A 27,717-nucleotide genomic window follows, 5' to 3' on the forward strand; every position below is an offset into this window, starting at 1 on the left:
AGTAGTAATGAAGACTTATCACACCATTAAAAATTCGTTTACACTTGAATGGGCAAGCCCTAACTTTTTCTGATGTGTTTAGTGGGTAAGTACCGCAACTTCATGCCCTTCGTGTGTTTGAATACCAAGTCTCTTGGCGAGGTACCAGTATAGCGAAGCTTGTGGAGGAGCAAGGCAAATAGAGCAGCAGCTCCCTGATTTCCATGTCTAACTGCGCATGTGCGGATTGTGGAAGTTGCTGTCTGATTTACTCCTTAATAATGGTGAGTGCTGATAGATTCACCGTTATTCCTACTGCAAAATCCGGGCCACTGTTTTACCAACAGTGTGTCTGTTAATATCATTAACACAGAATTCAAATTAATGTTTTATTCCTGTTGTCTTCTTATTGTCTATTTTTGTTGAACTTTTACATTTAAATGGCGACTATTGATGAAATTATTGTGATATTGGTTTAAAGAAGCTGAGCCTGATGCTCTGAATTGATATGCAGAATTGGAATGATACAGTTACTAACATTGTCTGGTTAACAATCCTACCCAGAGATCATTCCAGAGCCTTGAGCACATAGGCTGACATTTCTGTGCACTACTGAGGAAGTGCTGCACTATCGGAGGTCCCATCTTTCGGATGAGACATTAAACTGAGACCCCATCTGCCCTTTCAGGTGGACATAAAAGATCTCATGGCACTATTTTGAAGAAGAGCAGGGGAATTCTCTCCAGTGCCCCGGCCAATATTTATCCCTCAACCAACATAATTAAAACAGATTATCTGGTCGCTCTCTCATTTCTGTTTGTGGGACCTTGCTGTGCGCTGATTAGCTGCTGCCTTTCCCTACATTACAACAGTAATTACACTTCAAAAGCCCTTCATTGGTCGTAAAGTGCTTGGGGACATCCTGAGGTCATGAAAGGCGCTATATAAATGCAACTTTTCTTTATCCTACTAAGCAAACTTCACGTTGCTAGGCACAGTTCATAAACACTGGAGAAGTACCTGAGGGCTGGAAGATGGCAAATGTAGCTCCAATATTCCAAAAAGGAGCATGGCATGAACCTGGTAATTACAGGCTAGTCAGGTTAACTTTCATCAAGGGAAAAGGGCTTGAGGGACTTTTGAGATGCTGTAAGTGAACATTTGAAGAGCAAAAGTATCATAAGGAGCAGTCAGAATGGTTTTATATATATCAAATTTTGCATATCTGTTCAATTAAGACCAGTGAAACTATGTAATTTTGGAATCAATACAGGTGTCAGATTAGGTGGAATATGAGTCATTAAAATTTAGATTTAGGATTACTTTTTTATGAAATAAAGGAACTGCTAAGATTAGTTTTGATGAGTTATATTTTTTAAAGTGCTTCCAAATAGTTTTTATAGTCCTGTTAATAAAAGTCTATTTTGATCACCTTTCCCTTATCCTTTGACAGCTTTATTTAAAGTTCTTGCCATTGAACTTCAATGGGTAGAAGAAATACAATGAACTGTAGTGATTTGTAAATATGTTCATTAATAAACCATATAGACCAACAGAAGGCATATTACAGTAATATTTGAAATATATCTTTTTAACCAATCAGAGTAACTTGTTTTGGGCATGATTGAATGCTTTGCAAGAGAACATATGTCAACTGAACATTTCACTGCTGACTTGAGTGTTATCATGATGTATTTTGCCAGTAGTAGCACATCTATCACAGCTGGACTTAAAACTTACATAAAATGTACATTCTCATTAATGATGAGTGGCTAATTCATCTTACCACAGGATAATTAATGTTTTTTCCACAGAATAATTTTTCATTGTTGTGATGCATTTTCAACATTTTTTGTTACCTTTTCTTTATCTGCATGCCTGTCACGATGTCATTTCCAAAAGATATATGTAAGTATTAACCTGGTTTAATGTTTGCTTGCAGTTTGAGTGTTCCTTTACAAGGTTGGCTTGTATCAGCATTTTAGGACTCCAACATTTGTGATCAATCATGTACCACAACTTATTTTTTTGATACTTGCACATGTTTATAAAACACAATGAAAACACATGCACATTAGAATCATAGAATGGCTACAGCGCTGAAGGAGGCCATTTGGCCCACCGAACCTGTGCCGGCTCTCTGCAAGAGCACTTCAGCTAGTCCCATTCCCCTTACCCTACAGCCCTGTGAATGTTTTTCCTTCAGGTACTTATCCAATTTCCTTTTGAAAGCCATGATTGCATCTGCCTCCACCGCCCTTTCAGGCAGTGCATTCCAGATCCAAACAACTCGCTGCGTAAAAAGGATTTTCCTCACGCCACCTTTGATTCTTCTGCCAATCGTCTTAAATCTGTGTCCACTGGTTCTCGACCCTTCCGCCAATGGGAATAGTTTCTCTCTCTCTCTACTCTGTCTAGGCCCCCTCATGATTTTGAACACCTCTATCAAATCACCTCTCTACCTTCTCTGCTCTAAGGAGAATAACCCCAGCTTCTCCAGTCTATCCATTTAGCTGAAGTCCCTCATCCCTGGAACCATTCTTGGAAATCTTTTCTGCACCCTCTCTATGGCCTTCACATTCTTCCTAAAGTGCACTGCCCAGAATTGGGCACAGTACTCCAGTTAAGGCCGAACCAGTGTTTTATAAAGGTTCATCATAACTTCCTTGCCAGTTCTTGTACTGTATGTATAGTTCTTTACCATTTTAATTATCTAGTGTATGCAGAAATTTAATAGTTTCTCTGTGTTGTCAACCTTTTTCTTGAATTAAGTTACTGATTTTACTTGGAACTCCCTAAACTCTGACTCCCCAAAACATTGTGTGTATGCATAAGAAAGAAGGTTGCAGAAATATTAGTGATATGATAATCACACAGTAGCAACAGTGTAAGAACATTGGTTGCTAAAGGAGGAGAGCTGAGTTCAAAATCTGGGTTCACTGTCATTCACATTTAGCTGCCCTTTGAAGGTGAATTTGCTATGTTTAAAATGAAGCACGGGGGAGGGAGAAGGGGGGGAGAAAAATCTCACCCCACATTGACAGGGTCAATAAAAGAGCATTGTTGGTGGTATCCATGGTGCTATCTGCATGCCAGAATATCTCGCGCTTGAAAAAGCACAGGACAGCATGTATGCAAGGGATAGGTAGGAGAGATTAGTGAAGCATAGAAAGTGGAATATATGTACGGTATTTGTAGTCAATGTACTTCGTTAAAGCTTTGTAACTCTCACTTATTACTGGCTTTTTATTTCAAATAAATCTTTTCACTTTACGTTCATTCTATGCTCGCCTACACTATTATAAATCGAATAACGTTAATGCTGACTATATGCTTATATGTTGACAGGTTTACTGTGAAGTGGACCTCAAACGTAAAGCACTTGTGCAAGCCACATCTGATTTAGCTGCTGCTGCAGAGAAACTTGAGGTCATTAGAAAAAAGCTTGCAGTAAGTACTATGAATTGTACTGAACCTCTGTGAAATATATTTTGCTTTTATAGAAAAGAACTTTTATTAAAAGTCTACACTATGCACTGTTAATTCACTTTTTATGAGATAAGATACACCAGGTAACTGATATAATTGTGGTGTCAAATTGATAAAAAAACAAATCTATGGCTGCAACGAGACAAACTCACCAAAGTAACAATCGTTAAGTAACTCTGATAATGTCTGATAACTCTGGGGAAAATGCTAGAGTCCATTATAAAAGATGTAATAACAGAGCACTTAGAAAACAGTGACAGGATCGGACAAAGTCAACATGGATTTACAAAAGGTAAATTGTGCTTGACTAATCTACTGGAATTTTTTGAGGATGTAACTGGTAAAATAGATAAGGGAGAACCAGTGGATGTGGTGTATTTGGACTTTCAGAAGGCTTTCGATAAGGTCCCGCATAAGAGATTAGCGTGTAAAGTTAAGGCACATGGGATTGGGGGCAAGGTATTGACTTGGATAGAGAACTGGTTGGCAGACAGAAAGCAAAGAGTTGGAATAAACGGGTCTTTTTCCGAGTGGCAGGCAGTGACTAGTGGGGTACCGCAGGGTTCGGTGCTAGGACCCCAGCTATTCACAATATATATTAATGATCTAGACAAGGGAACTAGATGTAATATCTCCAAGTTTGCAGACGACACAAAGCTGGGTGGGCGTGTGTGCTGTGAGGAGGATGCCGAGAAATTCCAGGATGATTTGGACAGGTTGGGTGATTGGGCAGAAGCATGGCAGATGCAATATAACGTGGATAAATGCGAGGTTATCCACTTTAGTGGCAAAAACAGGAAGGCAGATTATTATCTGAATGGCAATAGATTGGGAGAAGGGGAAGTGCAACGAGACTTGGGTGTCCTTGTGCACCAGTCGCTGAAGGTGCAGCAGGCGGTTAAGAAGGCAAATGGTATGTTGGCCTTCGTAGCGAGAGGGTTCGAGTACAGGAACAAGGATGTCTTGCTGCAGTTGTACAAGGCCTTGGTGAGACCACATCTTGAGTATTGTGTGCAGTTTTGGTCGCCTTCTCTGAGGAAGGATGTTCTTGCCATGGAAGGAGTTCAACGAAGATTCACCAGGCTGATACCTGGTTTGGCAGGAATGACGTATGAGGAGAGATTGGGTCGATTAGGCTTATACTCGCTGGAGTTTAAAAGAATGAGATGGGGATCTCATTGAAACTTAGAAAATTCTGACAGGACTGGACAGACTAGATGCAGGAAGGATGTTCCCGATGGTCGAGGAGTCCAGAACTGTTTGTGGTCTACATTAATGATTTGGATGTGGATGTAAAAGGTATGATCAGTAAGTTCGCAGATGACACGAAAATTGGTGGGGTGGTGAATAGCGAGGAGGGAAGCCTCAGGCTACAGGACGATATAGATGGGTTGGTCAGATGGGCGGAGCAGTGGCAAATGGAATTTAACCCTGAAAAGTGTGAGGCGATGCATTTTTGACGGACTAACAAGGCAAGGGAATACACAATGAATGGTAAGACCCTAGGAAAGACAGAGGATCAGAGAGACCTTGGTGTGCATGTACATAGATCCCTGAAGGCAGCAGAACAGGTGGATAAGGTGGTTAAAAAGCCATATGGGATACTTGCCTTCATTAGCCGAGGCATAGAATATAAGAGCAGGGAGGTTATGATGGAGCTGTACAAAACGCTGGTAAGGCCACAGCTGGAGTACTGTGTGCAGTTCTGGTCGCCACACTATAGGAAGGATGTGATTGCTTTGGAGAGGGTGCAGAGGAGATTTACCAGGATGTTACCTGGGCTGGAGCGCTTCAGCTATGGAGAAAGACTGGACAGGCTGGGGTTGTTTTCCTTGGAGCAGAGAAGGCTGAGGGGGGACCTGATTGAGGTGTACAAAATTATGAGGGGCATAGATAGGGTAGATAGAAGGGAACTTTTCCCCTTAGTAGAGGGGTCAATAACAAGGGGGCATAGATTCAAGGTAAGGGGCAGGAGGTTTAGAGGGGATTTGAGGAAGAACCTTTTCACCCAGAGGGTGGTTGGAATCTGGAACTCACTGCCTGAAAGGGTGGTAGAGGCAGGAACCCTCACAACATTCAAGAAGCATTTGGATGAGCACTTGAAATGCCATAGCATACAAGGCTACGGACCAAATGCTGGAAAATGGGATTAGATTAGACAGGGCTTGATGGCCGGCGCGGACACGATGGGCCGAAGGGCCTCTTTCTGTGCTGTAAAACTCTATGACTCTATGAGAACCAGGGGTCACAGTCTAAGGATAAGGGGTAAGCCATTTAGGACAGAAATGAGGAGGAATTTCTTCACCCAGAGAGTGGTGAACCTGTGGAATTCTCTACCACAGAAGGCAGTAGAGGCCAATTCATTAAATATATTTAAGAAGGAGTTGGATATATTTCTTAAGGCTAAAGGGATCAAGGGGTATGGGGAGAAAGCAGGGACAGGGTACTGAATTTGGATGATCAGCCATGATCGCATTGAATGACGGAGCAGGCTCGAGGGGCCGAATGGCCTACTCCTGCTCCTATCTTCTATGTTTCTATGTTTGTTCCTTAATCCTCATATTCTCTAGATGTGGATAATGTGCAATATATAACACAGGACCTGAGGTTAAGTTAGATACCAAGTCATCCGAAGTAGCAACTCTGATATTGCTGAAACCATAAACCAATTATTACACTGACTACTGCGAAATCTAGTTCCTGGTGAATTGACCCTTGTTAACTCTTGAATACTACAGTAGTCACTCCATGTCAAAAGCATTGATTTTAACTGAAATTAATACGAATTAAAAAAAATATTCTTTTGTTTTAGCATATATTCGATTTTGTATGCATAATGCTCATCATGGGGAGCTTATAGTAACTACTTATGGATAGTGTACTGTAGTGATTAAGCCAATTGCAGGAAACTTTGGTTTATCCGGAGGTTATATGTCTGGAATACTCGATCTAACGGCAAAAATCAGGAGCCGTTTTCTATAAGTTTTTTTAGTTCTTGTTGCTTTTTTTTTCCCAGTCAGGCACTGCAAGGTCTGTAGCTATAGCAACAGCTTCAGCTAGAGACGCTTGCAGCTGCAGCCGACTGTTTTGAAGCTGTTGCTAAGCAACAGGGTTTGTTGATTCACACGGAGCTTTTCAGTTCCGTATGTTTCAACATTAACACTGGTATGTCCGGCACTTTTGATGGTACGGCACCAGCTCGGTCCCATCAGTGCCAGATATCAGAAAGTTTCCTGTAGTAGCTTATCTCTAGTCTTTCAAATGATCAGGACTGACTGCAAACCAATATGGTGGGTATATTGTGTTTAATCAGAGTTTAAGACAGAATATAACATGCTAGTTATACAGCAAAAACATATGACAGTGACAAGCAGCTGGTACTGGTCCCGATCGGACAGATGACTGGTGTGCGTGAACAGTTCTCTGGCTTCTGGCCTCTCTCTCTCTGGAGCCTTCAAGTTGGTAAGCATGGGATCACTCTCAAAAAAGTGTTCGACCAGCCCAACTTCTGCTTGGCTCTCCCCTCCACCGTCTGTGTGGGCAAGCACTCGGAGTGTTACATTTATTCTCTTTTTAGGGGTGGGCCTGAGGCCAAATTATTGACAAGACTGTGATAAATCCATGAAGTGGAACAAGGACTCAAAGAGGCGAGGTAGTAGAATTAACACGAGTACTTTATTAACAACTGGGAAGCACATACAGACAGGCCTGCATCCAGCATCCTGGCATTCCACCTTTGCTGACGTAACAGGAAGCAAACCCCTGACCTTAGCAGCAGCATTGGCTACAGCACCACCTGGTGGATAACCTTAATCATAACATCCCAGATTACTATATCCCTCCCCGCTTAAGATTTCAGTATGAATTTCTTAACCAACAACCATTCCTAAGGGTCACATAAGAAGTCTCCATTCACCATGTTCCATACTTGACGAATCTAACAGATCAGTATCAATCTCTCTGGTGGCTTGCGAGAACTTTGTGAACGTCTGACAGTAAAGTCCCTGCTTATTTGTGGTGAAGCCACCAGCTGCTCCTGAGCAGTGCTCGGAGTATCTGACTCTGCAACGATGGTTTCCTCTTGACGAATGTGTTCCTGTGGAATTGTCTCTGTCCCTGGTGGTGGCACCACAGATGCACTTGGATAACTGGGGGCAAACCTGTCCTCAGCCATTGCGTCTGGAAACCTCATTTCAATTTCCCCTTGTCTGGTAAGTATCTGATCTACATGTCTGCGTACTACCCTACCATCACCCAACATAACCTTGTATGATACGGGACCGGTCATTGAGTCTATGAAGCCAGGAATCCACTTGGGTCCATAACTGAAATTTCTGGTAAGGACCGCATCTCCTTCTCCAAAACTTCGGCTCTTTGTTCTTTTGTCATGGTTCTCTTTTTGTTTGTTTTGTCTGTTTTCCATTTTCCTTTTTAGGTCTGGGTGGACAAGGTCAAGAGTGGAGCGTAGTCTATGACCTAATAACATCTCAGCAGGAGAGAGTCCTGTGGTGGATTGAGGTGTTATTCTGTAGCTGAACAGAACCCGTGACACTTTGGCTGCTAAACTCCCTTCTGCACTTTTTTTCATCATCTCTTTAAATGTTTGTACGGCGCTCTTCGCAAGTCTATTTGAGGACGGATGATATGGAGCCGAGGTCACCTGCACTATGCCATTTTTTCTCAAGAACTCTTTTGTCTCTGTACTCACAAAACAAGTGGCATTGTCACTTACCACGATCTCCGGTAGCCCTTGATTACTGAAGCTCTGATGCAGGCAGTCTATAGTAGTCGTGGCGGAAGCAGAATTTACAGGATAAACATCCATCCATTTGGAATGTGCATCAATGATTATGAGGAACATCTTCCCCATGAATGGACCCGCATAATCTAAGTGCAATCTTCTCCATGGTTTATCCGGCCACTCCCAGGGGTGGAGAGGAGCCGCTGCTGGTGCCTTCCGGTGTTCCTGACAAGTGCTGCATGTCTTGACTAGATTTTCTATCTCCTCATCTAGCTTTGGCCATCACAAGTAACTCCTAGCTAAGGCTTTCATACGCGAGACCCAGGATGACACTGATGTAGTTGCTCTAGGATAGACTGTCGTGCTGGCTGTGGAATAATCACTCGTGCTCCCCACAACACGCAACCATCCTGCACACTCAGCTCTGTTTTCCTGACACTGTAGGGTGTGAAGTCAGCCCCTTCCGGATGCTATGGCCATCCCCTCACCACATATTCTCAAACTCTAGACAGTACTGGATCTTTACCTGTCCATGTTCTTACTTGCTCTGCAGTCACAAGTGCCGTGTCAGTGTCCTCCAACATCAACACTCTGTCCTCTGGAGCTGCACGGATAGGTGTGCCTGGCAGTGGAAGACAGCTCAAGGCATCTGCGTTCCCATGGTACTTGCCTGCCTTGTAGACGATGACATACTCATATGCCCTCAACGTCACGGCCCACCTCTGGATCCGGGGTAACACCATCTGTGGAACTGCTTTCATTTCATTGAAAAGAGAGAGAAGAGGTTTATGATCGGTGCATATGGTGAACTTCCTGCCATATATGTACTTGTGGAACCTCTGTAACCCAAACATTACTGCTAACCCCTCTTTGTCTAACTGGGAATAGTTTTTTCCCGCTGGTGTTAGAGTTCGGGACATAAACCCTATTGGTCTTTCAGTTCCATCTTCCATGCAGTGTGAAAGAACTGCCCCCACCCCGTATGGTGAAGCGTCACGAGAGGGAATGATGTCTTTCTCTGCATTGTAGTGAACCAGCACATCCGACGACAGCATCAGTTTCTTGGACTGTTCAAATGAAACCCCCTGCTCCTCTCCCCACTGCCACTGTGTCTCCTTGCACAGTAGTTTGTGAAGAGGTGCTAACACAGTTGACAAGTTTGGTAAAAACCTGTTATAATAGTTCAGCAGTCCCAGGTAAGCTTTTAACTCGACCACATTTGTAGGAGCAGGGGCGTCCTGCGGTGCTTGTACCTTCTTGAGTGGATGGAGTCCGGTGGCATCCACTCTGTGTCCCAGGAATACTGCCTCATTTCCCAGGAAAGTGCACTTACTCCTCTTGAGCCGGAACCCTGCCCTCTCCAATCTCTGTAGTACCTCTCTCAGAGTGCTCAGATGCTCCTGGTCGGTTCTTCCCGTCACCAGAATGTCATCCAGATAGGTGGAATCCCTTGCAGTACACCTTCGATTGTCCTCTGGAAGATAGCTGGACTAGATGAGACACCAAACGGTAAGCGGTTATATGTAAACAAGCCCTTGTGTGTATTTATGGTGACATACTTCTTTGATTCGTCATCCAGTGTAATCTGCAAGTAGGCATGACTCGTATCCAACTTTGTGAATTTCTTTCCTCCAGCCAGGTTTGCAAAGAGATCCTCTGTTTTGGGAATAGGATACTGCTCTAGTTTGGACACCCGATTGACTGTCAATTTATAGTCTCCACAGAGTCTTACCGAATTGTCCGGTTTTAAAACAGGTACTATGGGAGCTGCCCATTCCGAACATTTCACTGGCTCCAGTATGTTCTCTCTCAATAGACGGTCAAGCTCAGCCTCTACCTTTGGCTTCATGGCATAAGGCACAGGTCGTTGTTTAAAAAACCTTGGCGGTGCCTCCTTGTCTACATAAATCTTAGCTGGGGGGCCATTAAATGTGCCAAGTTCCTCCTTGAACACGTTCGCATGTTCACTCAACACTTCTTGCAAAGCCAACTGTTTGCCAGCATCTATTTGATTTACTGCTCCCCAGTCTAATTTAAGTTCTTTTATCCAGCCCCGACCTAACAGGTTTGGTCCGGGACCCGATACTATAACTACAGGTAGCTGTTCCACGGTGTCCCTGTGTTGCACAGTTACATTAGCTGTACCTAATGTCGCTACTCGTTCACCTGTATATGTTTTAAGATGCAGGGAGCAAGGCTTTAACTCTGGAACTTTTGCACGGTTCCACAATTTTGAGTACTCTGCCTTGTTCATTATGGTCACACCGCACCCTGTATCCACTTCAAAGTTCACCTTAGAGCCATTTACTGTCAGTTGCAATGTGATAGGAGCCACTTTTGGAATGTTCGCTAACATGCTATACATTATGAACATGTCCTCTTCTTCCTCAGCTTCTCCGCTGATGTGGTGTGCTCCATGTTTTTTCACTTCTCTTCCTTGATTTTGCTTTCCTCCCCCTTTTGGTTTGGATTCCTCCACAGGTGGATTTTGCCCTGCATGCTCATTTTATGTGTCCTTGTTTCCCACACTTGTAGCACTTTTCCTCCAGAAACCGGCATTCACTCGCCAGGTGATCGCCCTTGCATCTATAACATGCCTTCCCATGCTCACGTTGTGGTTTCTGACGCATGTTTAACTTGTGCACAACAACCTGACCTGCAACTTGCTTAGCATTAGCCCTGTCTGAACCCTGTATTTCTTTTACATCTCAGTTCGCTGTCTTTATGGCTTGAGCAAGTTCCAATGCTTTTTCATAAGTAAGCCCAGTCTCGGATAATAATCTGCGCTGCATTCGGTCGTCCATTATTCCGCAAACTAGCCTATCTCTCAGCATTTCCTTCAGGTTGTTCCCATAATTGCAATCTTGTGCTAATTTACGCAACACCGCTACATAGTCCATTACGCTCACTTCCTCTTTTCTGTTCCTTGAATTAAACTTCAACCGCTGTACAATCTCACTAGGCTTAGGGTTGAAATGTTCTTTTAGCAAGGCCACTAATTCAACAAATGATTTGTCTCCAGACTTTTCAGGACTGAGCAGATTCTTCATCAAACTGTAGGTTTGGCTTCCCACTGAACTAAGCAGAATGGCTTTCCTTTTTCCGGCATCATTTATTTCATTTGCTTCGAAAAAATAACCCAACACTTCACAGTATTCCTCCCAGGTTTGTGCTTGAATATCAAAAGCGGAAACCGTTCCTACCGTGGCAGCCATGCTCTCCCAACTGGTAGCTAACCGTAGCTCGTGATTTTGTTGTTTAAACGTCCCGGCAGACTTTTTTTTTCTTTCTTCCGGGTCCTTTTGTTACCTCGTCGCCAAATGTGATAAATCCATGAAGTGGAACAAGGACTCGAAGAGGCGAGGTATTAGAATTAACACGAGTACTTTATTAACAACTGGGAAACACATACAGACAGGCCTGCATCCAGCATCCTGGCATTCCACCTTTGCTGACCTTTCCAGGAAGCAAACCCCTGACCTTAACAGGAAGCAAACCCCTGACCTTAGCAGCAGCATTGGCTACAGCACCACCTGGTGGATAACCTTAATCATAACATCCCAGATTACTATAAAGACCATTTAACCTATAGAGGTTCCCCTAAAACCTCATCACCCAATGGGGCATTAAGTTCTTTGTCTCGATTCTTGGATGAAAGCCCTCCCCAAAAGGGGGTCTCATTACCTCATCCAAGGTTCTTCCTTTGGAATTCGTGTCTTTTCTCTGTCCCTATCCTCCCCAGTTTGGAGTCAGACATGCCATTCTCGGCCATCAGATGTTCGTAACTGCTTGTTATCAGTTATTTATGTTCATGCTGTTCATGCAGCTTTAGCTATGCAAAACGAACTATTTCGTTATCAGACTATTGTACCATGGAATGACAGCTAGCCTGGAAACAAGGTCATATGTGACTGTCACAGTGCAAAATGTTATAACATCCGCAGGGAATCAAAACATAAGCAGATTCTAAGCATCTATCTAATTATTCTAATATTAGTCTGAAGAGACCTTTTGTCTCCAGTTCTAATACAATCATGTAAACACAGCATTATTCACGTCACAGTTTTATCCTTAAAACCATATACATTTTGGACACCCCTGATTTCTAACATACTCCCTACCTTGAGAGGGAGAAAACTCTATTTTGACCTTTCATTTTTGATTTTGCATACATTGGGCGCAATCTTGCCAGCCCTGGGGGGGGCAGGTATGGAGGCAGGATTGCCGGGAAAAGGCATAATTTGGGGGCGGGTGCCCAACCCGCCTCCATGCCATCTTCCCGGGAGGCAGGTAGCCATTCCTCGCCGGGTCCCGTCTCCTTGGAGGTGGGAAGGGATTAAAGCCTATTAACTGCCTGTTGAATTCAAGACCTCATCAAACCACAGAGAATGTCACTGTTTGGCAGCTTCACAGAGCTGTCAAACAATGACAATATATCTGTCAAAATTTTTTGACGTGAAACTTCATACGTTGATGTTCTCTGCAGCCGGTTTTCCCTTAATTGGCCTGCTAAGCCTGCTGGGCGGGTTTAACAAGGTCAATCAAGGGAAAATAGTGTGGGTTGGCCAGAAGTTGTTGGAGGCGGGACTGAAACCCGACAAGTAGGAGTCCCGCCTCCAAAAGCTCCCCATTGACAAAATCACCCCCATCGTGCCAGCTCTAAATTGTTAGTTTGACGTTTCAATTGGAGGGTCAGATGTTTCAAATAGCAAGACATCATAATAAGGACTATTGAGACTAGACACTGGGCAATTACTAGGGCTGCTGATGTAATTCGTGCCATGGGGTGCTGACTGGCATTATAGGCTACACCCCACCGCTCGTGGTCCCCTAATTTGCTTATCGTCTTCTCAACTTGGGCATTAGTTAGTAGGGAGACTGAGAAATGAAAATTTCCCCCTCTCTTACAGTCCACTCCTTTTGAGGGGGAGGAGCAGCCTCCGACCCCTAACTCAAATTCAATTCACTGTTCCAGTGTTCCAATTCTGCCCCCCCTGGGGTATCCTCTGTTTCTTCTGTCTTTCCTGATCTCACCCCGCCTGTGGTGGTCTCTATGATGCTTCGGATCTTCTCTTTTGGTTTGCTCAAATTAATTTGTTAGTGCTGGTTAGTCAGAGCCATGAGTACACAATTGGCTTATGCATCAAAGTCTTACTGCATGGGTTACATATATCAAATACACTATCATTACAAGTTGGAGAACTACCAGAGTGTGTGCTGATATATTAAGTCCAATATCCCACCAGTGTGAATAGGCATGAGTACACAATTGTGTCACATAATTGTGCAGCTCATACTTAAGTATCTCATTTACTGTCAGTTTCACTTGAGCATAGGTTTTGATATTGAGTAGAATGAGTTGGCTGATGGTTGTGGGTAGATGTGGTGTGAAGCAGAAACTGGGGCTATTAATTGAACAGGTCCTGTTAAACCCGTAAAGCATGGTAGTTGCGGTAGTAGTGACACAGGAGGCACCACGAAAACCACCTAATACTGGATTCGTACTGTTTTTTTCCCACGCTCTGTTACCTACAAAACATAATTATTACAGTCACAATTTATAATTCAGTTTTACAAGCATTAGCACGTTCACCAAATACATACATTTCAAGCGACACAAAGAAAACAAACATTGTAAAGAAAGCTACAGTTTAACAGCTAATTAACAAATCATGGACTTAAAATATTCTCCAGATCTCTCTTTTACTCATATCCATCTTGTGGATAATTCTTGCTAAACATGATTTCTCCTGAGCCTCAATTGTCCCAATCCAAATTCCATGTAACTCTCCACTTCAACTTCAATTTCGATCCCTCTAACAGGTACCAGTGTGTTTATTCTGATTGTTCCATTAATTAGATAGTTTCTCGATGGAATATGTGTCAATGCTTTAAAAGTTGTCTCATTCTCCTGAGCCACATTAACCATTTCATGTCTTGCTGTTGTCAAGTAGCTGAGCATGTCTGAGACCCGCTCTTCAGTGCAAATTCACCATGCATTTTGGGATGGTAATTGCTTCATACGTAACAAATCACATTTGCACACTCATACCTGTTAGATCCGTGGTTCAGTGGATAAAGAATTACACGGATGCTGTATATAAACAAACAACAGGTCTTTACTGGAGGAGGGTCATCTCTAGACTGGGGTACAGAGGCATGCGCACAGCTTATATACCAGTGTGGTTACTGCTGGTACTACAGTATACAGGAGCTGTAAAAAGTAGTTCTGACTTAAAGCACATACACTACAATTCCTCCCTTTTTAGATTAATAATACCCCCTTAATATTCAAATAACAATTAAATTTTTACATGTACATTTAATAACAAAAGTCCATTTATAGATTCAGTCTTTGGGGCGGCTTCCTGACCCTTTCGGGATAGCGCCTTTCCGGAGGTTCTTGTTCTTGGTGCAGAGGCGATTCTGACCCCTTTTCATCGGGTTCCACTGCTACTGGGTCTGAAGTAGATGCTACCGGTATGTCGGGTTCATCCCCAGGTACTCGAGACATGGGGTTGACGCCTTCCTGTGACGCTAAGATCTGATCGACGTGGCGTCTCACAATGTTCTCCCCGACATCCACTGTGTACATTAATGGCCCCTGCCTTGTACATATCGTTCCGGGTTGCCACTTCTCTGTTCGATAGTCACGGGCCAAGACTGGTTGCCCTACATTGAAGCTCCTTGTCGGCTTCTCGTTGATGTGCTGGAATTGTTTGTCCTCAACATTTCTTCGCACATTTGGTCTGAGCAAGTCCAGACGAGATCTCAACCTTCGGTTAAAGAACATCATGGCCGGGGTCTGGTTGGTAACTGCATGTGTCGCGTTTCGGTAGGCTAATAAGAAATTGTCCATCTTATGCTGTAGTGGAATTTCCTCATCGCACATGGCCTTTATCGCCTTCTTAAAGGTTTGTACGAACCTCTCAGCCAATCCATTGGTGGCTGGATGATACGGGGCGGATGTGTAATGCCTTACCCCATTCCTTTTCATGAATTTTTGGAACTCGTCGGACACAAACTGTGGTCCATTATCAGAGCAGATCTGCTCTGGCAAACCGTTTCTGGCAAATATGGTCCGTAGGACTGCAATCGTTTTCTCTGTAGTGGTTGAAGACATCTTTATGACCTCAGGCCACTTTGAATGAGCATCCACTGCTATTAAGAACATTGAGTCCATGAATGGACCAGTGAAATAATAATAATAATAATAATAATTCAACTTTATTGTCATTGCACAAGTACATGAACAACGAAATGTGATCTTGCAAGTTCCCATGACTGGGAGAAGCAAAGCCGCTGCGTCGGTGCGCGCCGCCATTCCATTTCCACCATTCCTCCTGTCCGACAATCTTCAGCCCACCGCCCGGGCCTGCTCACCAGCCGCTCCTCCTGTGGCTCCTTCCGTGACCTTCTCACCAACCGCCCCTCCTCGGGGCTCCTTCCGTGACCAAATCAATGTGCACCCGTTGCCATGGAGAGGAGGGCCACTCCCATGGGTGTAGAGGGGCATGTGGTGGTGCATTTTGGACCTTCTGGCATCCTAAGCAGCTCTTAGTTAAGTCTTCGATTTGTTGATCGATTTCCGGCCACCACACATAAGCCCTAGCAAGGCTTTTCATTTTCACTCCCCCCAGATGACCTTCATGTAGCTCCTTTAGCACTCTCTCCCTTAACTTGGGTGGAATCACCACTCTGGATCCACACATCACTGTCCTTTGGCATACTGACAGCTGTTCTCTTCTGGATGAGAATGCTGGCAATAGTGAGTCGCCATGTGTTGGCCATCCCCTCACCGTCAATTCATATACCCGTGACAGCGTCGGATCATTGCAGTTCTCCTTCTCTATATCCGCGTTTGTTACTGGCAATCGTTCAATTATCGACGAATAAAATATCTCTATAGGGTCCACTGCTGGTGCTTCCTCCACCGTAGGCAGTGGCAGGCGCGACAGCCCATCAGCGTTCCCATGCTGTTTCATGCCTTTATATTCTATTTCATATTGATTCGCCCCTAGAAACAGGGACCATCTTTGTAACCGCTGTGCAGTCATTACTGGCACGCCCTTCTTAGGATTAAAGATGGAGACAAGTGGTTGGTGGTCAGTCAGCAAGGTGAACTTCTGCCCATGCAGATAATGGTTGAATTTTTTTACTCCCCATACTAGGCTGAGGGCCTCCCTGTCAATCTGGGCGTAGTTGCGCTCGGCTGAGGTTAGTGACCGAGACACAAAGGCCGCTGGCCTCTCCAACCCGTCTGGGAATTTGTGCGACAGCACCGCTCCAATGCCGTAGGATGATGCATCACATGCCAAACGAATTGGTAGTGCTGGATTGAAATGGGCTAACACCTCTTTTGATGTGATCAATTCTTTACACTTCTGGAAAGCTCCTCTATGTTCGTCATCCCACTTCCATGGTACCCCTGTTTGCAGTAGGGTGTTCAGCGGGTGTAGTACCGTAGACAAATTTGGTAAGAACTTGTGGTAATAGTTTACCAGCCTGAGGAACGACCTCAGTTGTGACACATTTTCTGGTGCTGGAGCCTTGACTACTGCCTCAATCTTGTCAGGGGACTTATGTAACCCCTCTTCATCGATGACGTGGCCGCAATACGAGATCTGTTTCTGGAAAAACTCGCACTTGTGGCAATTAGCTCGTAGCCCATATTCCTTTAATCTGGCGAGCACCTTCTCCAAGTTAGCGAGGTGATCACCGTCATTTTCGCCCGTGACCAAGATGTCGTCCAAATAACACTGGGTCCCTGGAATCCCTTGCAGGACCTGATCCATCGCCCTTTGCCAGATAGCCGGAGCCGAGGCTACTCCAAACACCAGCCGGTTGTATTGATAGAGACCTTTATGGGTGTTGATCATAAGGTAATGTTTCGAAGCTTCTTCTACCTCCATTTGCAAGTACGCCTGGGCTAGATCAATTTTGGTGAAGCGTTTACCACCAGATAGCGAGGTGAAAATATCCTCAATTCGTGGAAGCGGATATTGCACCGTGTGAAGGACTGGGTTCACTGTCACCTTAAAATCCCCACAGATGCGGACCTTCTTTGGTTCCCCAGGCATATTACTCAACGACCTCTTCATTACAGGGACGATGGGTGTAGCCCACTCGCTCCAGTCCACTTTGGACAGTACTCCTGAACGTTCCAACCCTTCCAGCTCTGCTTCAACCGCTGGTCTGATCGCATAAGGCACTGGTCTGGCCTTCAGAAACTTTGGGCTTGCATTATCCTCTATTTTAATTGTTGCTGTTATTCCTTTTAGTGCTCCTGGTCCCTCCTGGAACACTTCTTTTGCGTCAGTTAGCATTTTTGACAGTCGTCCAGGTGTGATGTCGTCATCCTTTTTGGCCTCCACCTTCAGTGCCTGTATGGAATGCCAATCTAAATGTATCTTCCGGATCTATTCACGTCCTAGCAGTGGTGGTCCTCCATTTGGCAATACATATATATCCATTTTAGGTATTTCCTGACCTTTATATGTCACTTTCACCCTTATTTTTCCTTTGGGGTAGACTTTTTGCCCCGTATACATCTTCAAGACAATCTCTGTAGCTTTCAAGGGTATGTGTGAAAATAGCCGCTTGTAGTCTCTTTGATTTATGACTGTTAGAGCTGACCCTGTGTCCAATTCCATTTCCACTTGGACTCCGTCTATCTTGAGTGTAACCCAGATAGTCTGGTGATCCTCTATTTCGGTTACATTATGTAGTTTCAGACAACCCAGCTCCTTGCTTCCGGAGTCTGTGTCACTTTTCTGTTCGTCTGAACCACTGTCCATCACCTGGTGTACCTTTTTGTACTTCTCTTGTGGAGATTTCTTACTGTTGGTTTTCTTCCCAGACCTGCAGACTCTTGCTATGTGTCCTGCTTTCCCACACTGTCTGCACACTTGGTCCTTGAACCAACAATCTTTCTGGTCATGTGTTGTTCTGCCGCAGCGATAGCACTTCCCTGTTCCATAGGTCATTTCGTTGGTGCCGTATTCTTGCGGTCTCCGTTGTATCTCTGCAGCGCCCCTTGCGGCTGCTTCGTGTGATACTGCCATATTGAAAGCTTTGTCCAGCGTAAGGTCCTTTTCTGATAGAAGCCGTTTCTGGGTTCCTTCACTTTGTAGCCCACACACAAACTTGTCCCTTAACGTGTCTGCTAGTCCCGCTCCAAACTGGCAGTATTTCGATAGCTTGCGCAGTTCCGTTAGGTACTCAGCATTGCTTTCGTCTTTGTGTTGGTTCCTTTTATGGAACTTAAATCGTTCTGCTATCAGCAGCGGTGTGGGGCTTAAGTGGTCCTGTAGAAATGCTTCCAAAATCCTTGTTTACCGGCTTCTCTGGGGTTATTAGATTTCGCAGTAACCCATAAGTTTTTGCACCCATGGAATTTAACAGAACCAGTGTGGTGTATGTGCCTTTAAGAGCAATGGTGGTGTATGTGCCTTTAAGAGCCCCAGGTGTGCGTAATGCCAGTAATTGCCACTTGGGCTATATAAGCCTGTGTATTGTGTATATCCTTTAGACCCCCCCCCCCAGACTTGCTTAGTAAATACCTATGAACCAACTCCTGTCTTCAGTGTCTTTATCTACACACGGACACTACAGTGGCGACGAAGTGGAAACGGACTTACCTGCAATTCGGCAGCACTCAAGGACATCGATTCCTCCAGCGTCCAGAAGACTCAAGGAAGTAATAGAAACTGTGGTTTCACCAGCTGGCCAAGCTGGTGGCAGGTACTGCGCTAATCCTTCCTGGGCGTCAGGCTGGGGCTCCAGCGGCGGGCTCTACAGCTGAGACAAGCAGCGAAATCGGAGGCAAGCAATAACGGACTGGGAGGGTGCACTCGGGAGACGGCCGGCGCGGCAAGCAGGTCAGCATTTAGACCTCCGTCGGGAACGAGTCTCCAACAGTGAATAAACGGAAACCACAGTAAAACAGCGTTGTTATCGGTAGCAGCGGCAGGGAAGCGCCATATCGTTGCTACAGAGAAAAAAAAAGCGCGGGAAGCGCCATATCTTTTTTTTGAAATGCCTAAGTCTGGCAATATTGATGCTTTTGATAACGAAACAGAGCCTAACTTTGGCAATATTGATGTTTTTGATAACAAGATAGAGGATTGGACCACATATGTAGAAAGAGTGGAGGTGTTTTGCACCGCAAATGGAATAGAAGATGAACAAAAAGCTTCAGTTCTTCTGGATCTAATGGGCGCAGAAACATACAAGCTGTTACGCAACTTAATCACTCCAGCCGAACCGATGGACATGAATTTTGAAGAGATTGTTGATACCCTACACTGCCAATTCGAGGCAGGACTGGCAGATTCTCTGCAAGACAAATTCATCTGCGATCCCCTAAGTGTAGAAACACAAAAGAAGGTATCTTCTAGAAAAGATTTAACACTGGACAAGGCTTTCAGTGCAATAGGAGTGGCAAAGATAAAGCAAAGGCCACAGGACTTCGGCACCCATGAAATGACACGGGGTTTCAAGAAATGTTATCGATGCGGCAGATCCAACCATGACCAGAGGGATTGCTGGTTCAAAGAAAAAGCATGCAAGCGATGCGGAAAGATAGGACACATTCCACGTGTATGCCGATCTGAAAATAAAAAATCCACTAACGGGAAAAGAATCAATAAGGAAAAGCACAGAAAGGTACAAATGATGACGGACAGTAGCTCCAAAGACCAGAAGAGCGATAGCGACTCCGGGAACAAGAGACTAAGCTCTCTCAAATTACACAATGTAGTTGCCAATGAAGATTACCAAACCATTTGGGTTACCCTCACAATAGCAGGGTCCCCAGTTAAAATGGAGCTAGATACAGGATCAGCTCTAACCGTGATAAATCGACGAGATTACGAGAGGCTATTTTCGCATATACCTCTAAAAGACACATCTATTATCTTAAAAACATATACGGGGCAGAAAGTCTACCCCAAAGGAAAAATAAGGGTGCCTGTGGTATACAACGGCAAAGAAATACAAAAGTTGTATTTATACATTCTACAAGATGGTGGTCCACCGTTGTTGGGACGTGAATGGATAAGGAAGATACGTTTAGACTGGCACTCCATTCAGGCACTGACGGTGACCAGTAAGGAAAAAAACAATGATGACATCATACCTGAACGATTAAAAGACATCTTGGCCAACGCCAAAGAAGTGTTTCAAGAGAAACTAGGAACCTTGAAAGGCATCACCGCCTCAATAAAAGTGGAAAATACAGCAATTCCAAAAATTTTTAAGGCAAGACCGGTGCCATACGCAATACGTCCAGCAGTCGAGGCAGAGTGGAGAATTTGGAAAAGGCAGGCGTATTATCCAAAGTAGATTGGAGCGAATGGGCAACACCCATCGTTCCAGTCATGAAAAAAGCATTGAAAAATAACTCTGAGGAACAGAGAAAAATTCGCATCTGTGGGGACTTTAAGGTGACTGTAAACCCGGTCCTTCACACGGTACAGTATCCTCTTCCGAGGATAGAAGATATTTTCGCCTCACTATCCGGAGGGAAACGTTTCACAAAAATTGACTTGGCACAGGCATATCTACAGATGGAGGTTGAGGAGACCTCTAAAAAGTATCTCACAATAAACACACACAAAGGCCTGTACCAGTACAATCGACTGGTTTTTGGAGTAGCATCAGCTCCAGCTATCTGGCAAAGAGCTATGGAGCAAGTCCTGCAAGGGATTCCGGGGACTCAATGCTACCTAGACGACATCCTTATAACAGGAGAAAACGACAACGAGCACCTTGCCAATTTGGAGCAGGTGCTCACTAGGCTGAAAGAACGGGGCCTACGAGCAAATCGCCCCAAGTGCGAATTTTTCCAAAACCAGATATCATATTGTGGCCACATAATTAATAAGGAAGGGTTGCATAAGTCACCTGAAAAAATTGAAGCAGTTATAAAAGCCCCAGCACCTGAAAATGTTTCACAATTAAGGTCATTCCTGGGATTAATAAATTACTATCATAAATTTTTACCGAACTTATCAACTATTCTACACCCTCTTAATGATCTTCTACAGACAGGAGTGATTTGGAAATGGAACGAAGACTGTAAACGTGCCTTCCATAAATGTAAAGACTTAATCACATCCGAGAAAGTTTTGGCTCATTACAACCCATCACTACCAATCAGACTGGCGTGCGATGCATCCCCTTACGGCATAGGAGCGGTATTATCCCATAGATTCCCTGATGGCTCAGAACGGCCGATAGCTTTTGCGTCACGCTCATTAAACTCAGCTGAGCGTAACTATGCCCAAATAGACAGGGAAGCACTCAGCCTGGTATGGGGAGTGAAGAAATTCAACCATTACCTACACGGACAAAAATTTACCTTGCTGACTGACCATCAACCCCTCATCTCCATATTCAACCCTAAAAAAGGTGTCCCCATTATGACGGCACAAAGACTACAGAGGTGGTCCCTTTTTCTAGGGGCACACCAATACAACATTGGATACAAAGGGTCAAAACAGCATGGGAATGCTGACGGTTTATCGCGCCTACCGTTGCCAACGATAGAAGAGGCACCTACAGTAGACCCAGTAGAGATATTCCACTCTACCACAGTGGAATGTCTACCGGTGACAAATTCTGCCATTGAAAGGGAGACAAGAAATGACCCTACTCTCTCTCGGGTCTACGATTTAACAGTGAAGGGATGGCCAGCACATGGCGAGCCACTGTTGCCAGCATTCTCGCAAAGAAGAGAACAGCTGTCAGTGTGCCGAGGAACCTTGATGTGTGGATCCAGAGTGGTGATTCCACCCAAACTCCAGGATAAAGTGCTAAAGGAGCTTCACGAGGGGCATCTGGGTGGAGTGAAAATGAAGAACCTAGCTAGGGCGTTTGTATGGTGGCCAGGTATCGATGGAGACATCGAAGAAATGACCAAGAGCTGCCTAGGATGCCAGAAGGTCCAAAACGCTCCACCACAAGCCCCTCTACATCCATGGGAGTGGCCCTCATCTCCCTGGCAAAGGGTGCACATCGACTTTGCTGGTCCATTTATGGACTCAATGTTTCTAATCGCAGTTGATGCACACTCCAAGTGGCCGGAGGTAATAAAGATGTCCTCCACCACCACGGCAAAAACCATCACAGTATTAAGGACCATATTTGCCAGGAATGGGCTGCCGGAACAGATATGTTCTGATAATGGACCGCAATTTGTGTCCGAAGAATTCAGAAAGTTCTCAAAGAACAATGGGGTAAAGCACTACACGTCCGCCCCATACCATCCCGCCACCAATGGATTGGCTGAAAGGTTTGTCCAGACCTTCAAGAAGGCCATAAAGGCCATGAGTAATGAAGACATAAAACTTCAGCACAAGGTGGATAACTTCTTATTTGCATATAGGAATGCAACACATATGGTTACTAACCAAACTCCCGCCATGATGTTCTACAATAGAAACCTAAGATGCCGGCTGGATTTGGTCAAGCCCAACATCCGAAGGGACGTGGAGAACCGGCAGTTTCAGGGCATGAATGAAAAGCCAACTAGGACCTTCCAGATAGGCCAACCGGTTTTGGCCCGGGACTACCGTACCGAGAAATGGCAGCCTGGAACTATCTGCACACGACTAGGACCACTGATGTATACCGTGGACATCGGAGAAAGCATAATAAGACGCCATGCTGACCAAATCATCAAGTCATCCGAAAAGGGACAACCTACACCACCACTCTATACATCTAACAATGAAGTAGATATACCCATATCTACCTCCGATCCGGTGAGACTGGAACCCGATGAACCCGACACTGGCATTCAAGCCGAATCAGCCTTGCCAGAAGAACCTACTACACCACCAGAAACTACTACACCCCCGAGGCGTTATCCGGACCGAGTCAGGAAGCCTCCTGAGAGACTAACTTATAATTAATTAATACAGCAATGTATCTTATTTTGCATATAACATTTAATTAATAATTACTTAAAATATGATGTACTAGTTAGCTAGAAGGGGAGGAATTGTGGTGTATGTGCCTTTAAGAGCAATGGTGGTGTATGTGCCTTTAAGAGCCCCAGGTGTGCGTAATGCCAGTAATTGCCACTTGGGCTATATAAGCCTGTGTATTGTGTATATCCTTTAGACCCCCCCCCAGACTTGCTTAGTAAATACCTATGAACCAACTCCTGTCTTCAGTGTCTTTATCTACACACGGACACTACAACCAGTGCTTTATTAGCATCTGGCACTTCATTCGCCCTGCAGTACACCTCAATACGTTCCACATATGTCGCCCAATCTTCGACTTCATTGTCGAACGTAGAGATACTGCCACTCTTTGGCATCCTTGGTTGTGCGTTAACTATCACCAATGGGGACTATCACCAATGGCGCCTCCCACGCTTCCGCTTCTTCTCCGCTGGCACAAAATGCCGTCTCCCGCGCTTTCCTTCCTTCCCGCGCTTGCCCGTCTTCTCCGCTGTGGCTTCACAAAATGGCGTCTCCCGCGCTCTTCCTTCTCCGCGGCTCAATGGCGCCTCCCGCGCTCTCCCTGCTTCTTCGCGGCTCAATGGTGCCTCCCGCGCTCTCCCTGCTTCTCCGCGGCTCAATGGCGTCTCCCCTTGCTTCGCCCCGCAGACCCTGATCAGCCCGTGATCCCTGGCTGTGCTCTGCACGTTCTTCTCTTGATATTTGTCGACACCGCTCAGTCTATAACCCGGCTGTTTCTTACCCCCTTTCCGGTTTGCAGTATTTTTTTTTTCTTTCTCGACGCCGCTCAGTGATCAATCCCCGGCTGCGCCTTGCTCTCTTCACCCTCTTTCTTACCCCGTCGACGCTGCCCGGCTCTCTCTCTCTGCCGTCAGTTGGCTCCAGCCGCCGCTGCTCGGGAAGGGTCTGCTCTGGACCTGTCGTCGGTCTCTTACTGCTCGTTGTGGCTGGGGAACCAAGCCCGGCTCTCCACAGCCTCCCCAGCGAAGTTGGATCTCTGCCTGACTGCTGGGCGGTTGCTCACGGTCGACGCCTGTGTTCCTGGACTCGACTATTTTTTTGTTTTTTGTTTTTTTGTTTAATGTTGCAGGTAGATTCGCATCAACACTCGTCGCCACTGTTAGATCCGTGGTTCAGTGGATAAAGAATTACACGGATGCTGTATATAAACAAACAACAGGTCTTTACTGGAGGAGGGTCATCTCTAGACTGGGGTACAGAGGCATGCGCACAGCTTATATACCGGTGTGGTTACTGCCGGTACTACAGTATACAGGAGCTGTAAAAAGTAGTTCTGACTTAAAGCACATACACTACAATACTGGTATCTCAAAATCATGCCACACGTGCCATCCAGTACAAGCCGTTCTCGGGCTTTCAGGTGATCTTATCAAATGATTGTCTGGAGATCTTTGCTCATCTTCCACCGCATGGCCCCGATGTCTTGGATAGTAGCCAGGCTGTCAAATTCAGTTTTTTTTTTAAAGTTCATAGTCAAGGACACAAATGTCTCCAAGAGAAAGCTATCAATTTACTATTCGTAACTACTCTTTCCTGACTTTCACTAGACAGCTAGGAAAATTCCCATTTGGTGGTGTAATTTACCTGTTTCTATTTTACACCCTCAATCACTTCCTCTCTCCATTTTACACATCCCATTAATTATCACTCATGCGCCCTGGAGGAACTTTACTGTCCAGTACAATATTAAAGGTGGAAAATATAGATCAAAGTTGTTTGGTGAACCAATTTTTAAAAAAAACTGCCAATGGAAAGGGTTAACTCCTTTGCAGGCTTGAGGCGGTGGAGCAAATATTCTTATTAACTAAACACGATACAGAACAGAAAATGAAACAAAAAAAGTAAGTTACATAATATATCTGTTCTTTCTTCAGATGCTTTTTCCAAATGACTGTAAAAACACTGAATATAACTGGAGAAACATTAGTTTTTCACATTTAATCAAATCAAACTGCTTTGGAAATTTCACCATAGCAACTGCAACTCTTAGACTGAAACTTTATCTTTTGTTAAACAAACTTTTTTTGTTTTCTCCGCTTTTCCACATCAGCTTAACTTAAATTGTAGTTCAAAGATTTTTTTTTTCCTATTCTGGGTGCACAATCTTATTCACACATTCTTAAAACTTCCAAAACTTCAAAAACAAGACTACAAAGGGTTAAACGGCTTTTAGCATAGAGAAGTGGGTGGAGCTAAAACAAACATATCAGACCCTTTTAAAGACAGACTTTCAGACAAAAGGAATACTGTAACTTCTTAAACATTCATAGTCAGGAAAACTTCCACACTTTAACACACACTTTCACACAAACTGAAATTCCAGCATTCCTTAACGTTCCTTTCACTCAGCAATCTTGTGTTTTATTTTTCTCAACACAGAAATTAGCTTCAGTGTTGGTAACACTTCAAGTTTCTTTTTTGTACCCTCTTTTAAATTGTCTCCACAACTTATTCCCTAATTCCCTGTTTTTTTACCTTCCTTTGCTGAGTTTTCAGATGGGTTATCATGCAGCTTATATTTTTTTTCCTTCTCTCTCCTGTTCTTTATGCTTTAAGTTTCTTCGCATTCACTTGGGATATCTCATCCAAGTACTTGGAGTACCACATCCATCCTTTTGGACGACTCTGATAACCTCTTGGCCTCCTGGACCCCTAACTTTTCTGAGAGACTGTTCATGACTTTATCTCTTATAATAATAAGCACCCACCATTTTGTTTTCGGTTTCAGTGATGAAACGCCCCCCCCCCCCTTCGAGGTTTTCCTACCCAGTCGTCCCGCCTGGTACCGTTGTAGTGACGTTATAGACTGAGTCACTCTTCAAATTGTTTCTCCACAATAGCCCTTTTGCAGTCCTGCAGCGGTCACCATTTTGTTGAGATTAAGCCAATTAGTAGCTTATCTCTAGTCTTTCAAATATTCAGGATCGACTGCAAACCAATATGGTGGGTATATTGTGTTTAATCAGAGTTTAAGACGGAATATAACATGCTAGTTATACAGCAAAGATATACGACCGTGATAGGCAGCTGGTACCAGTCCCGATCAGACAGACGGCTGGCGTGCATGAACAGTTCTCTGGCTTCCAGCCTCTCTCTCTCTGGAGCCTTTGAGTTGGTGAGCATGGGATCACTCTCAAAAAAAGTGTTCGACCAGCCCAACTTCTGCTTGGCTCTTCCCTCCACCGTCTGTGTGGGCAAGCACTCAGAGTGTTACATTTATTCTCTTTTTAGGGGTGGGCCTGAGGCCAAATTATTGACAAGACCATTTAACCGATAGAGGTTCCTCTAAAACCTCATCACCCAATGGGGCATCAAGTTCTTTGTCTCGATTCTTGGATGAAAGCCCTCCCCAAAAGGGGGTCTCATTACCTCATCTTATTGTTTAATCTTTCTGAAAGTTCTTCCTTTGGAATTTGTGTCTTATCTCTTTTTGTCCCTATCCTCCCTAGTTTGGAGTCAGACATGCCATTCTCGGCCATCAGATGTTCATAACTGCTTGTTATGAGTTATTTATGTTCATGTTGTTCATGCATAAGAACATAAGAAATAGGAGCAGGAGTAGGCCATACGGCCCCTCGGGCCTGCTCTGCCATTCAATAGGATCATGACTGATCTGAATCTAGACTCACGTCCACTTCCCTGCCCTCTCCCCGTAACCCCTAATTCCCTTATCTGCTAGGAAAATGTCTATCTCCATTTTAAATTTATTTAATGTTGCAGCTTCCACAGCTCTCTGGGGTAGCAAATTCCATAGATTTACTACCCTCTGAGTGAAGAAGTTTCTCCTCATCTCAGTTTTGAAAGGGCAGCCCCTTATTCTAAGATTATGCCCCCTAGTTCTAGTCTCACCCATCAGTGGAAACATCCTCACCGCATCCACCCGATCAAGCCCCCTCACAATCTTATATGTTTCAATAAGATCGCCTCTCATTCTTCTGAACTCCAATGAGTAGAGTCCCAACCTACTCAACCTTTCCTCATACGTCAACCCCCTCATCTCTGGAATCAACCGAGTGAACCTTCTCTGAACCGCCTCGAGAGCAAGTATATCTTTTCTTAAATATGGAAACCAAAACTGCACGCAGTATTCCAGGTGTGGCCTCACCAATACCCTGTATAACTGCAGCAAGACTTCCCTGTTTTTATACTCCATCCCCCTTGCAATAAAAGCCAAGATTCCATTGGCCTTCCTGATCACCTGCTGCACCTGCATACTAACTTTTTGTGTTTCATGCACCAGGACCCCCAGATCCCTTTGTACTGTAGCACTTTGCAGTTTCTCTCCATTTAGATAATAACTTTCTTTTTGATTTTTTCTGCCAAAGTGCATAACCTCACACTTTCCAACATTATATTGCATCTGCCAAATTTCTGCCCACTCACTTAGCCTGTCTATGTCCTTTTGCAGGTTTTTTATGTCCTCCTCACTCACTGCTTTCCCTCCCATCTTTGTATCATCGGCAAACTTGGATATGTTGCACTCGGTCCCTTCCTCCAAATCGTTAATATAGA

General features: G+C 44.5%; 1 protein-coding gene across 1 annotated transcript in view; it reads left to right on the forward strand.

The window, feature by feature from the left end:
* The window catches only part of LOC147120358 (dynein axonemal heavy chain 11-like), a 173,802-nt gene that overhangs the window by 124,644 nt on the left and 21,441 nt on the right, over positions 1-27,717 (forward strand). Inside the window, exon 22 of the mRNA XM_085984222.1 lies at positions 3,328-3,429. Within this exon, the coding sequence (XP_085840348.1) occupies positions 3,328-3,429 (102 nt within the window). The remainder of the gene's footprint in view (positions 1-3,327; positions 3,430-27,717) is intronic.

Source organism: Somniosus microcephalus, chromosome 4, assembly GCF_052327205.1.
Source record: "Somniosus microcephalus isolate GS21.2 chromosome 4, FLI_Smic_1.0, whole genome shotgun sequence".
Classification (NCBI taxonomy): Eukaryota; Metazoa; Chordata; class Chondrichthyes; order Squaliformes; family Somniosidae; genus Somniosus; species Somniosus microcephalus.